This window comes from Saimiri boliviensis, chromosome 5 (genome assembly GCF_048565385.1).
Source record: "Saimiri boliviensis isolate mSaiBol1 chromosome 5, mSaiBol1.pri, whole genome shotgun sequence".
Lineage (NCBI taxonomy): Eukaryota > Metazoa > Chordata > Mammalia > Primates > Cebidae > Saimiri > Saimiri boliviensis.
Window position 1 is genome coordinate 150,906,788 of NC_133453.1, and position 14,737 is coordinate 150,921,524.

The 14,737-nt window shown below is 45.7% G+C and overlaps 1 protein-coding gene across 6 annotated transcripts in view; it reads right to left on the minus strand.

Annotated features, from left to right (window-relative positions):
- The window catches only part of OCA2 (OCA2 melanosomal transmembrane protein), a 241,394-nt gene that overhangs the window by 159,828 nt on the left and 66,829 nt on the right, over positions 1–14,737 (minus strand). For all 6 annotated transcript variants that reach the window (XM_074400144.1, XM_039480091.2, XM_039480090.2 and 3 more), the window contains one exon: positions 479–550. In XM_074400144.1, coding sequence (XP_074256245.1) covers positions 479–550 — 72 coding nt within the window. The remainder of the gene's footprint in view (positions 1–478; positions 551–14,737) is intronic.

Below are 14,737 nucleotides of genomic sequence, written 5' to 3' on the forward strand. Positions count from 1 at the left end.
ATCTCTGTTGTTTACCTACATTTGTTCCCCATGTCCCTGCCAGAGAGGCCCTGCTCAGATCCAAACAGGACCCCCTCATCCCCAAACACACCTCTCCAGGGGCCTCCTGATCTCTGCAGGACAGGTCCCAGCCTGACCAACTCCCACCTTTCTGTACCAGCTGGGAAGGCTCCCTCTAGTTCCAACACTCAGATCCAGCCCCACCACCACCCAGCTCCTCAGCCCTGGGCAAACATGACCATAAGGAGCCTTTCCTCATCCAGGATGAGGAATCACACCCCGGGATGTGAGTGTGTAACAAAACGGAAGAAAAATGCCATGGCTTGTTAGTTCATGCCTCTAGCATAGTCCTCGGGCAAAAACATGGAAGTGGCATATAAAACAGTGAAAAACAGCAGTGAAAGCCTGAATCCTGGCATGTCTTTGAGCTGACATTCCACTGAGTGGTGAGCCAAGGACTGGGACTGTGTCAACTTACGTCGCCAATCACGGCCAGCGCTGCCAGTGCCGCCAGGGAACCCAGCATGGCGGCCAGAGTTCTGTGCACGATCTGAAAAGAAGCACAGGACGTGACTGCGTGTTGGTCCACGAGGGAGTTAGCACCCACGAAGGCTGTGTGGAAGTGAGGGGGTCTGTATCTGCCACTGTGCACCACATCTATTCACACAATAGGTCAGTCACAGGTCCTGCTGTTTCAGGCCTGGATACCCCACAGACACAGATAGTTACCACCAACCTGCCTTCTAAGGGAAGCTGTTTTCATTTCCTAAATAATTAGATGACCCTGACAAAACAGCAGAAGGCCAGACAGAGTATGGTCTATGGGAAAGCCACAGCAGACTGTCATTAATTATTTGCCATACGCTCCCATGGGAACGGGTCCATTCATTCAGCAACATAAATGAATTCCTCCCAGCTGCTAGACTCCTATTATACCAAAGGTACACAGTCCAACACTTTATATAATTGAGACTTCTGTGTACCACAAAAGCATCTTTTCTATTTGATTGTAGTTCAAACAGAAGTGGAATTTCTAAGACAAAATATGAGAAAAGGCCAAGACATGGAGAACTGGAGCTTTCATACATTGCTAGTGGGAATGTAAAATGATCTAGCCACTGTGGAAAGCAGTTTGGCAGTTTCTTACAAAGTGAAGCCTAAGTTTACCGTATGAATGTGCCCAGCAATTCTACTAGGAATCCACCCAGCAGAAATGAAAACGCACGTCCACACAAAGCATCGATGCGAGTAACGACATTATACAAAGGAGACAAAAACTGGAAATATTCCAAATGTTCACCGGTAGTGAAGGCACAAAGGAGACAGGGCACAGCTGGTGTGCAGATGGGTGCTTAGAAGTTATGCTGGGGAAAGAAGCCAGATGCAACAGATGGGATCAGTCCCTCTATGTAAACTTCCAGAAAAAGTAAACTTTGAGAAACAGAAAGATCAGGGCTGCCCAAGGCTGCGGGAGGCAACAAGAGTTGACTAGAAATGGGTCCCAGGGATCCTTACGGGGTGATGAAATGCGCTAAAATGGTGATGGCTGCAAAACCCTACATCTAGTAAAAAGGATTTACTCGTACGCTTCCAAAGGCTGAAATCATGGTATTTAAATTATACCTCAATAAATCTGTTAAAAAAAAATACAAAAAGAATGTGGCAAGATTGAGTGGAAAATTAAACGCTAGCAGGCATTACTCATTTCTGAATCCCCTAAAGGGACGTTCGCTCCATTTCTTCACGGCTTCCATCAACAGTAATTACCTGAAACTCCGATTCCAGCTAAAATTATTTTATTTATAATGTGTGCTACTAGAACTCGAAGTTCATTTTCATGAAATGTGATACTACGTGGCGGCTTTTCGCAGTTTAAGTTTTAAAGAGTTGTTTTGTTTTACACGTAAATACCTAAAATCCAGTACGTTGCTACCAAACTCTCATGATTCCTTCCATTCGTTCTCTGCTTTTCAGTCTTTGTTTAGGACCCATTTTAAGGACACTTCCTTGTCCAATGCCGAGGGTGGCCCCGGGAAGCAGACAGGGCAGGCATTCTTCCCCGCTACACAGCCGTGGTGCCCAGAGTGGAGGTTCACCCACTGGGCATGGCGAGCGGGCACCACAGCCAGGCTGCCCTCTCCACCCGACACAGAGCAAAGCGAAGACACTCCGCTTTGGCATGTCTCCTTGTTGGCATTTCATTAAGGCTCGGTGAGCAGAACCGGATGCGACAGCATGTGGGTACGGCTGTGCAGAAAGGAGGAAGGCACTGCAGGGACAGAGCAGACGGGGTGACGCTGGCTCGCAGCCGGCCCTGCAGTCTCACTCTGCCACACAGTCCTCTCTTCTGGCTTCACCTTTGGGCTAAGTTTGTCTGGAGGGAAAAGAGACTTTCAGTACAAAGCAAAGAGCCGGCCTGGCACAGTGGCTCACGCCTGTAATTCCAACACTTTGGGAGGTCAAGGCAGGCAGATCTCTTGAGGCCAGGTGCTCAAGAGCAACCTGGCCAGTATCATGAGACCTCATCTCTTACTAAAAATTTGAAAATAAAAAAAATTAGCCAGGCATGGTGGCGCACACCTATAGTCCCAGTGACTGAGGAGGCTGAGAGGGGACACTTGCTTGAGCCCTGGAGGCAGAGGTTGCTGTGAGCTGAGACTGCACCACTGCACTCCAGCCTGGGGGACACAGCGAGACCCCATCTCAAACAAACAAAAAAGAGCCAAGAGCCATGACTACCGGCCACTGGTCAGCAGGATCGGATAGTGGCAAAAATAATTTTTATTGAGCACCTACCGTGCACCTGGTCCTGGAGTAAGTGCTCTACACACACCATCTGTACCTTTCACAGTGACCGTATGAGGTAGAACTACAATAACCCACTTTGCAGAGGAGGAAACAGTCTCAGGAATGCTGAGTAGTCTTCCCCGTGTCAGAAAACAAAGGACATGCACACCTAGGATGCACACCAGCATTTTCTTACTCTGGGGCACCTCTTCTCTCCTCGTGGGGCCTTGCTTGTGCGTCTGTAAAATCAGAAAACTGCACTACATACCTCAAGGAGCCCTCAGCTCTGGAGGAGGTCTGTGAACATCATGAAATTGAGTCCTAGCACGTTAACACACAAATGAGCAAACGGCAAGGCAGGCAATCACGGCCCTCTTAGGACAGCCGGCTGACAGTGGTCTCACTAAGTTCGCTCCGCCCACTGCCACCATCAACACCTGTCTCCCTCCTCATGGCACACACGGGCTTGCACATGATCCACATATAAGCATCTCTGCGGCCCACAGTGAATGCTCAGGACATGTGGATGCAGTTGTCCTCACTCGGAAACCCGCCTTCCTCTACCAGCTAAGGAGCCCCACACACCACGGAGGAGGAGAAACCTTCACTTGTCATTAAGACGTGGAATAACACGCAGATGATCAGCCTCTAGTATGTGAAATAAAACTTTTTAAACTACATGCTTCTAGAAGAAGAAGAGTTCATTGCTTCAGATATAATTATGGACATTTCTAAATTTCTATGCTTAAGAAAAAGAATTTTCATCTATCAGAAATATTAAAAAATATGGTAAATGGACCTAAAATGTAAAAATAATAAAAATTCTTAAAAGATGCCTGCCTTAAAGCAGGGTTTCCCAACACCCCCCGAGCCCTGCCACGGACTGGTACCACGGCTGCACACTGAGAGGCGAGCTGGGCAAGTGAGCATGACTGCCTGAGCTCCGCCTCCTGTCAAATCAGCAGCACCAGCCTCTCACATGAGCGTGAACCCTCCTGTCAACCGCACAAGTACGAGAGCCAGGTCGCACACTCGTTATGAGAATCTAATGCCCGACCATCTGAGGCGGAACAGTCACATCCCAAAATGATGCCCGACCCTGTGGTCCATGGAACAACTGTCTTCCACGTAACGGGTCCCAGGTGCCAAAAAGACTGGGGGCCACTGGCTTAAAGGACTGTGTAAAGGTCCTCTTCCCGTCCATGTGCTGGGAAGTACAACACACCTCCTCCTATACCAGAACCAGTTCCCGGGCACAGAGCACATCCCCTAGCTTCCCGGGCACCACCTCACAGACCCAGCTGCCATTCCACCACTGCTCCCCTCTCCAGTCGAGCCTACACTCTGTGCTTCTGAGTTTCCTTGGCAACAGTCCAGCTGTGAGCTCCTGAGGTGGACAGTGTGGTGTGGCTCTCTTGGTTTCTTCAGTGCTCTGCACGGTAAGCAATACCTGCTGAGCAAATGAGGAGCAGAAAACGCCTGAACAGAGCCTGCAAAGCAGAAGGCCAGCGTCGCTTCTGGGGAGAAGAAACGAGAAAGACTTTGGGGGCAGCACCCAAGGAAATGATCTAGAACATCTCTGATCTTCTTGCATCTGCTCCTCCACCGTCACACAGGTTTAGGGCTAGTCATCATGTAAATTCCTGACAGGTGGGATACTGAGCAGACGGAAAGACAAAACTTCTTTTGGTTACCATTTGCATGGAAATTTGCATGGAAATGATAACTAAAAGACAGCAGGGATAGCTGAAGTCATGTCAGACAAAATAGACTCAAAGTCAAAAACTGTCTCTAGAGTCAAAGAAAGTCACTACCCACCCTCTTCCCCTGATAAAAGGGTCAATTCAACAGGGATCTATCACAGTTACAGTAAGTACACCCCCAACACCAGACCACGTAAATATACACAGCGGTATTAACAGAGCTACAGGGAGAGAGTGAAACCAACACAATGTAATATGGGACTTCGATGTCCCATTTAAGATAACGGATAGAACATCCAAACAGGAAATCAATAAAGAAACAGCAGATTTGAACAGCAGCGTACACCAAGTGGGCCTAACAGACATAGAGAGAACTTTCCACCCAAAAGCCAAAAAATACACATTCTTCTCTAGCATACACAAAAAATTCTTCAGAATATATCACATATTAGGTCACAAAGAAGTCTTAACAAATTTTATTTATTTAAAAACATTGTTTTAGAGGCAGTCTCGCTCTGTCACCCAGGCTGGAATGCAGTGATACTGTCAAAGCTCACTGCAGCCTTGAACCCCTGGACTTAAGCAATCCTCCTGCCCCAGCCTCCTGAGTAGCTAGGACTACAGCTGTGCACCACCACATCCAGCTATTTTTTTTTTTTTTTTGCAAAGATGGGGGTCTTGCTATGTTGCCCAAGCTGGTCTTGAACTCCTGGCCTCAAGTGATCCTCCTGCCTCAGCCTCCTAAAGCACTAAGATTGTAAGCATGATCCCTCATGCTTGAACTTAACAGATTTTAGAAGATGGAAATCATATCAAGTATATTTTCCAAACACAATGGTATAAAACTAGAAATTCTAACAGGGGAAATAAGGAAATTGATAAACATGCAAAAATTAAGCAACACACTCTTTTTTTTTTTTTTTGAGACAGAGTTTCGCTCGTTACCCAGGCTGGAGTGCAATGGCGCGATCTCGGCTCGCCGCAACCTCCGCCTCCTGGGTTCAGGCAATTCTCCTGCCTCAGCCTCCTGAGTAGCTGGGATTACAGGCACGCGCCACCATGCCCAGCTAATTTTTTGTATTTTTAGTAGAGACGGGGTTTCACCATGTTGACCAGGATGGTCTCGATCTCTCGACCTCGTGATCCACCCGCCTCGGCCTCCCAAAGTGCTGGGATTACAGGCGTGAGCCACCGCGCCCGGCAAGCAACACACTCTTGAGCAACCAACAAGTCATAAAATAAATAAAAGGGAAGTCAGAAAGTATCCTGAGACAGACAAAAATGGAAACACAATATAGCAAAATTTATGGGACACAGCTAAAGCAGTCATATACCTACCTCAAAATCATTAGCCTGATTTGATCACTTTGCAGTGTATACATGAATTGAAACCACATTGTGCCCATACATATATATAATTATTATTTGTTAATTAAGAAACAAAACTTTAAAAAAGAAAAAATAAACACCCTAACTTTATATCTCAAGGAAAAAGAAAAAGAAGAGCCAGCTGAGCCCAAAGTTGACAGAGGAAGAAAATAATGGCAGAAACAAATGAAATCGAGACGGGAAAGACAACTGAAGAGATCAACAAAACTAAGAGTTGGTTTTTGAAAAGATAAACAAAATTTATGGAACTTTATCTAGACCTACCAATATAAAAAGGAGAGAAGACTGACAGAAATAAAATTTTAAGTGAAAAAGGGGACACTACAACTCATATCATAAGGATACTGTGAACAATTACATGCCTACAAATTGATAACCTAGAAGAAACTGGTAAATTCCTAGAAACATACAATCTACCAAGACTGAATCAACAAAAAACAGAAAATCTGAACAGGCCAATAATAAGTAAGAAGATCGAAGCACTAATCAAAACCTTTCAACAAAGAAAATCTCAGGACTACTGGCTTCACAGGTAAATTCTACCAAACACTTAAAGAATGCCATAATCACTCTGCAAAACCCCTTTTGCCATGTGAGGTCCCATATGCAAATGGTCTGGGGGTTAGAATGTGGACATCTTGTGGGGAGAGGTCATTAATCAGCCTACTGCACCTTTTCAGAATTAAATAACATAGATGATGAAAACATACAGCCAGACCCATGGTAGGACCATGACAGACATCTGTTCACCTTGCACAGCCACATCCTGGTGAGAAATGTGGACTCCAAAGGCAGTCACTGGCCACCTGGGGACTGTGGGCAAGTGGTCTGATTTCTCTGTGCTTGATATCCTCATCTAGGAAATGGAGATGGTGATAAAACCTACCTTGCAGGGTTGTAGGGTTGTCTATCAACACACAGAGGATTCCCTGAACAGCGCTGGCCCCTCTGCACGTGTTAGCTTCTGTGGTTATCAGCATCATTTTCTTTGAAGTCAGAGCCCTCGAGGGTCCGACTCCCTGCACTGGCTTCCTTTCGCCCCACCATCCCGACCTCTCATTGGCTCTGGCTTCAAACAGCAGCATGCTCCAGGGCTCACTGCGTGTGCAGGGACAGCCAAGGGCACACAGAAGAGCGACCCAGGATGACAAGCTTGGAAAGGGTTGACCTCCTTCTGCAAAACACTTGCCACTTTTCTAAGGAATGTTGTGGCTGCTCACTTTGAGAAACCCTGAAATGCTGGATTGGGAGCTTGCCAGAAAAAAATGTGGGTAGCATGGCCCAGTGGCCAGAAGACCTATGTCCCATCCTGACTCCTTCAACTGCAAAAGCGTCTTTGCAATTCAGTATGTGTGTTAAGCAGAGGGAGTGTATTCCGTAGTCCACCAGTTTCCCTGCAGTTCTGAAGGAGTCCTCAAGGAAGAAAAGGAGAGGTCTCTCTGGAACCAGGTAATGGAGCAAGTCTGCCAGTGCTACAAGAAGCAGCATGTTCCATGAATCAGCAGGAACAGGAGGGTTGCAGACAAAAGGAAATGAATGAGGGGGCAGAGCCACTGGCTACAGTTGTAATTTAAATTGCAGCCTTGCAGAGCACAGTAAGAACAGAAATTAGGAAAACCTAACTTGGAGGTTTGCAGTGTTACGGTATGTGCACTGGGTTCTGAAATGCAGCCTCTTCCCTCTCCAAATATGCTTCCCATTTCTGTAAATTAAAGTGGAGACTCCCTGGAAGACGGAAGGTGTTCTCTATTCATTTCTCTTGAATTTAATTTCACAGTTAATTTTAAACCAAACACTACACGAACTCCTAAATTAAACATGAAAGAACCCAGAGCAATGGAGCACAATGTTACACAAAGGCTGTATCATGTTGCTTCAATTACATAAAGCGGGTGAAAGGAAAGAAATGGCCTGCTTGTCTCCAGCAGAAAGGAGCCATGGTGGCAATCCTTCTCAAGACACAATACCGCAGGTTGGACAAAACACACATGGAGAAAATACATTGTCTCATTTATGTTGTGAAATATTGTCCATTAAGACTGTGTCAGAACTGTTTTAATATAATTTGATATAGTATAAGAGCATAGAAACCTTAGCTCTGATAATGGAATTTTTAAAATGCTGCATTGGGAAATCTCCCAGTGCTCTATTATAGATTCAAAGTGCAAGAGTTAGGAGGATCCCTCCAAATGTGTTCTTTGGGAGCTACTTTATAAGGATGGGCCAGGCGTGGTGGCTCACACCTGTAATCCCAGCATTTTGGGAGGCTGAGGTAGGTGGATCACAAGATTAGTAGGAGTTTGAGACCAGCCTGGCCAACATGGTAAAACCTCGTCTCTGCTAAAGATACAAAAAATTAGCCAGGTGTACTGGCAAGTGCCTGTAATTCCAGCTACTCGGGAGGCTGAGGCAGAAGAATCGATTGAACCCAGAAGGTGGAGGTTGCAATGAACTGAGAATGCGCCATTGCACTCCAGCCTGGGCAACAGGGTGAGACTCCGTCTCAGAAAAAAAAAAGGAACTAAGGAACTAGTTTACAAAGATGAAAGATACAACCCCAAATCCTCAGGCAAGAAAGTGCCAATCAGGATTATCTGTAGGACAACAAGTTTAAATAACCCAAGGTATTTCCTGAAATAATTTCATCCCATCAAGCTATTAAAAGACCTAAGAGAACCCTGGCTGATCCTTTGTTCCCAGTCATGCACGGGTCAGCGAGGCACAAAGTCAGGGGTGGACAGTGCCCCCACGTTAGACCAGACCCAGAGGGTCTTAGCACCTGTCTCAAGTATCTGAAGATGCTCTGGAAACATTTGCTTAATATTTATTGAGCACTTGCTGTATGCCAGGCAGTGTCCAAGGCACTGGGGATCAACACTGAACAAAAGCAACCAACAACAGACACAATCAGTGAGATGGGGCACCCGCGACAGAGCAGGTGAGGAGGGATCAGGGAGGAGGCCACAGTCTGAGGTAACAGCGACAGCGTCTGGATAGCAGCTGGCGGCAGCAGATTGGGAGGATAGGCAGGGGCAACTGCAGGCCACCCCAAAACTCTCCTGAATGGAGCAAGATGCAGACAGCAGTGGCACAGCCTAAGCGTGCCTGCCTGCAGAATCGAGAGACCTGCAGTTCTGGGAAAGCAGTCCTGCCCAAAACAGGACAACTTCTGAGTCCTTGCCCCAGGCAAATTCTACCCCTAGAGCAGATCCTAGGAGTGCTGCAATGTTGGCTCCACTGCTGGAAAGCCCACAGGGCTGGCGACTGCATCCCACCCTCTCCTTATCATGTGGATCCTACCCTAGGGAGTTCTGGACACACAGGCGTCACAGAAACGTAAGGTAGAACATACTATGCCTTTAGCACCCCTGCAGCCTCCACCTTCCACATCAAATTACAGATAAAACAAAAGGACAGTGTTGGGGTTTCACAAATTGTTGCTTAAACTACTTACATAAAATTTCTATTTCCAAGTTACACTAGTATCATAAGAAAAGAAAAATCATATTGCTTTAAGCACACAGAATATTTATCAAGATAGACCATAAACCTGGGTCGCTAAGAAAAAAGTCAACAATGGCCAGCCACCGTGGCTCACACCTGTAATCACAGCACTTTGGGAGACCGAGGCGGGCAGATCACATGAAGCCAGAAGTTCGAGACCAACCTGGCCACCAAGGCAAAACCTCATCTCTACTAAAAATACAAAAAGTAGCCAGGCATGGTGGTGCACGCCTGTGGTGTCAGCTGCTTGGGAGACTGAAGCTGAGAATCACTTGAACCTGTGAGGTGGACGTTGCAGTGAGCTCAGATCACACCACTGCACTCCAGCCTGGGCAACAGAGCAAGATTCTGTCACACACACACACGCACGCGCACACACACACACACACACACACACACAGTTAACAAATTAAAAGAATTAAATATAGTGTAAGTTCTCTAATGTAGTAGATAACATTTAGAATTTAAACAACACACATCTAAATAATCTATGGGTCGAAGTGGAAGTCTCAGGAAAACTTAAGAATTACAAGTAACTGAAATTGAAAACACAACAGATCAAAATCTGTAAGATACAGCAAAAGCAGTGCTGACAGGAAAAATTATGCAAGTCTAGTCCAATATTCTCAAATAAATCGATGTAATCCACCGTATCAAGCAGCACCATACGATCATATCAACTGACACAGAAAAGATGTTCTCAACGCCCAATTATGGTTTCAAAAAGAGACAGAGAGAGAGAGAAAGGAAAAAATGCAACAAAAATAACCCTCTTAGTGCATTAAAAAAAGAAAAGAATTTCCTCAGTCTCATAAACAGCATCTAAACAAACCAATAAAATCACACCTCATGGTGAAAGACTGAATGCTTCCCCTTAAGATTGGGAACAATGCCAGTCTTACCATTCTCATTCTAGCGACTGCAATAAGGTAAGAAATGGAAAATAAAGACATGCAGATTGGAATAAAAAGAAATAAAACTGTCCTCATTGCAAATGACACGACTGTCTACCTAGGAAATCTCAATTGTACTTTTTAAAAACTCTGCGAACTAATAGGTAAATTCAATAAAATAACAAGGTATAAGATTAACACAAAAAAATGCATTTATATGTACTAACAATAGACAAGTGGAAACCAAAATAAAAACTCAGTATCACTTATAATTGCTCCAAAGAAAAGGAAACAGTTAGGTATAAATTTAAGAAAAGACGTACAAGATCAGTATCATGAAAACTGTAAAATAAATCAAAGAAGACCAAAATAAATAATATTTTTATGGACTAGGAGGCCATTCTAAAATGTGTATGTCAAAACACCACGAGAAAGCCACTGAAGTCCTAGAAAACAGAAATGTAACTTTATTCCAATAAAGTTGGAGGAAGAAAAGGGGAAAATGTATACGGAAAAAGGCTGGCCACAGAATAGCCAGAACAATTTTGGGAAAAAAAATAGTAACAAGCGGGAGGAATCCCTCTGCCCAGTGTCCAAACTTACACCTGCAGTCATCAAGATAGTGTGGTACTGACCACACATACACTACCAATGGGACAGAGAACCCAGAAATATATCCCACAAATACGCCTAATCAATTTTTACCCAAGGAGCAAATGCAATTCAATTGAGGAGGGATGGTCTTGTCAATAAATGGTGCCGGCCCAACTGGACATCCATAGGTTTGAAAACAAACCTTGACTTAAAACTCAGACAAGGTCGAGCGCGGCGGCTCACGCCTGTCATCCCAGCACTTTGGGAGGCCAAAGCAGGTGGATCACAAGGCCAAGAGACCGAGACCATCCAGGCCAACATGGTGAAACCCCATCTCTACTAAAAATAGAAAACAATCATCTGGGCATGGACAGCACACACCTGCAGTCCTAGCGACTCCAGAGGCTGAGGCCGGAGAATTGCTTGAACCCAGGAGGCAGAGATTGCAGTGAGCCAAGATCGTGCCAGTGCACTACAGCCTGGGCGACAGTGCAAGACTCCATCTCAAAACAAACAAACAAACAAACAAACAAACCTCAAATACAAGAAATAACTCCAGGCCGGGCGCGGTGGCTCAAGCCTGTAATCCCAGCACTTTGGGAGGCCGAAGCGGGTGGATCACGAGGTCAAGAGATCGAGACCATCCTGGTCAACGTGGTGAAACCCCATCTCTACTAAAAATACAAAAAATTAGCTGGGCATGGTGGGGCGTGTCTATAATCCCAGCTACTCAGGAGGCTGAGGCAGGAGAATTGCCTGAACCAGGAGGCGGAGGTTGCGGTGAGCTGAGATCGCGCCATTGCACTCCAGCCTGGGTAACAAGAGTGCAATTCCGTCTCAAAAAAAAAAAAAAGAAAGAAATAACTCAAGGCCTGGCACAGTGGCTCACACCTGTAATCTTAGCATTTTAAGAAGCCAACACAAAAGAATCACTTGAGGCCAGGAATTCAAGAGCAGCCTGGGCAACACAGCAACAGCGTGATTCTACAAAAAAAAAATTTTTTTAACTTAGCCAGTATGGTATTACATGCCAGTAGCCCCAGCTACTCAGGAGACTGAGGCAGGAGGATCACTTGAGCCCAGGAGTTTGAGGCTACGGTGATCTGTGATCATGCCACTGCACGCCAGCCCAGGTGACAGAGTGAAAACTTGTGTCAAAGAAAAAGACAAAAGAAAACTAACTAAAAATAGATCCTGGTCTTAAAAGTAAAACTAAAAAAAAACAAAACAAAATAAAAAAGGAAAACCAATCTTTGGACTCTTCGGAATTATTACAACTAAGCAATTAGTTCTTAGACTTGACACTCAAAGCACAATCTACAAAAGAAAAAAATTGGCAAGGCATGGTGGCTCACACCAGTAATCCCAGCACTTTAGGAGGCCAAATGAGTGGTTCACCTGAGGTCAGGAGTTCGAGACCAGCCTGCCCAACACAGTGAAACCCCATCCTTACAAAAAATACAAAAAACTTAGCTGGGCATCGTGGCATGCATCTGTAGTTCTAGTTACTTGGAAGGCTGAGGCAAGAAGATCACTCAAACCCGGGAGATAGAGGTTGTAGTAAGCTGAGATTGAGCGATTGTACCCCGGCTTCGGCAACAAGAGCAAACCTCTGTCTAAAAAAAAAGGGACGGTGGCCAGGCATGGTGGCTCATCCCTGTAATCCCAGCTCTTTATCTCCAAAAAAAATAGACAGAAATTATAAACTGGACCACGACAAAATATTTGCAAACCAAATATCCAACAGTCTTTATATCTATAATATATAAAGAACAGTCAAAGCTTAACATTTAAAAAAAACAAACAATTCAATTAGAAAATAAGCAAAAGGTATGTACAGACATCACACTGAAGAAGATACACAGATGGCAAATAAATACATGAAAAGATATGTACAACATTCTCATCATTAGAGAAATGAAGTTGGAACCACAGTAAGATATCACTATACACCAACAAGAAGACCACACCCTGTCATAGGCAGCGGCGTGTGGACAGTTTAAACAGGAGGGCCTTGGACCACCGGATGTGAGGAGCAAGTGTGCAGGGAGACCCACTGACAGGTGGCCAGGAAACGGACAGGCTGCACGGGGAGCAGCCACACTGCTTGGAGGATGCAAGGACTTCCCTCCAAGGCTCTTCCTGAGTCCCTGCCACACTTCCTGAGACCCTGTCATGGCCCCCGAGGCTCTTCCTGAGTCCCTGCCACACTTCCTGAGACCCTGTCATGGCCCCCGAGGCTCTTCCTGAGTCCCTGCCACACTCCCTGAGACCCTGTCATGTCCTCCGAGGCTCTTCCTGAGACCCTGCCACACTTCCTAAGATCCTGCCACACTCCCTGAGACCCTGTCATGGCCCCCAAGGCCCTTCCTGAGACCCTGCCACACTTCCTGAGACCCTGTCACATCCAACAAGGCCCTTCCTGAGACCCTGCCACACTTCCTGAGACCCCCGCCACGTTCCCTTCTGTGTGTGGCTGGTTTCTGTGCTGTGGCCTCTGCTTTTTGTTTCTACAAGGGTAGAAACCATGTCAAACTGGCCTCTTCATAGGAGTCTTAAAATCTAGAGATGGCTTTCGGTAGAGAAGGGTAGGTTTTTTCTAAATGACTAATAATAACAACCATTAATTAATGAAAATTAAGAAAGCTTTGCAAATTACATAATCTTTGAAGGTTGAACAATTTTTACAAAAAAGGTGAAAAACCCCAGAATAACAGAGAAGCCCATTAAAAATAATTGGCATTGTGTTGTATTTTTTAATTAATAATGACTGCAACTAATTAAAGCGCAATGAATTTACTGAATCTATAATTGCAAAATAGTAGTAACAAAGGTGACGCGAGAAACTAAAGAAACTCAGTGGACACCACAGGTCCAACTGGGAGGCACTGAGGCAACAGCTCCTGACCATCCAAGTTGATCCTTACAGAATAAGGATCTATCTTAGGCAGGCAGTGGGCCCCAGTGGGTATCAAAACTATTAAAAGAGGTGGCAGGGAGCTGGGCACCTTTCTCCACTACTGCAACTCCCCGGGCATTCTCTGCACCCCTGAAAGCAGGACATCCAGACGCAGGGTCCTCCTCCTGGATGCAGTCCAAAGCATTCTGCCCTGCACACCTGTGAAGCACGGGTGCCCCAAAGAGGAACCTGAAGCTTCAGATCTGTTCTAGTCCGTAGGAAACAGGACAGAGCAGCTAATTCAGCAGCTGAACCCAGGGTATACAGTATTCCGCAGAACAACAGAATAGGATTTGTCAACTAGATGGTGATGCAGTAAAGACTTCACCTGGCCTGAGGATGCCACCTTTAGAAGGGCCCTCGGCTGGCTTCTGGGTACTCAGCTTCAGGACTGTTCCCTTGTTGCCCAGGAGAAGGCTGTCTTGTGCGCCCAGGGCAGTGTGTTCTGCTAAACCTGCATGCCAAGGCTGTATATACAATGTGATACGTCCTGCTGTACCTTTGTGCCCAGGCTGTATATATAATGTGATACGTCCCGCTGTACCTGCATGCCCAATGATACATCCTGCTGTACCTGTGTGCCCAGGCTATATACAATGTGATACATCCTGCTGTACCTGCGTGCCCAGGCTATATATACAATGTGATACATCCCGCTGTACCTGCATGCCCAATGATACATCCTGCTGTACCTGTGTGCCCAGGCTGTATATACAATGTGATACGTCCCACTGTACCTGCATGCCCAATGATACATCCTGCTGTACCTGCATGCCCAGGCTGTATATACAATGTGATACGTCCCACTGTACCTGCATGCCCAATGATACATTCTGCTGTACCTGCATGCCCAGGAGGTATATACAACGTGATACATTCTGCTGTAACTGGGTGCCGAGGCTGTATAC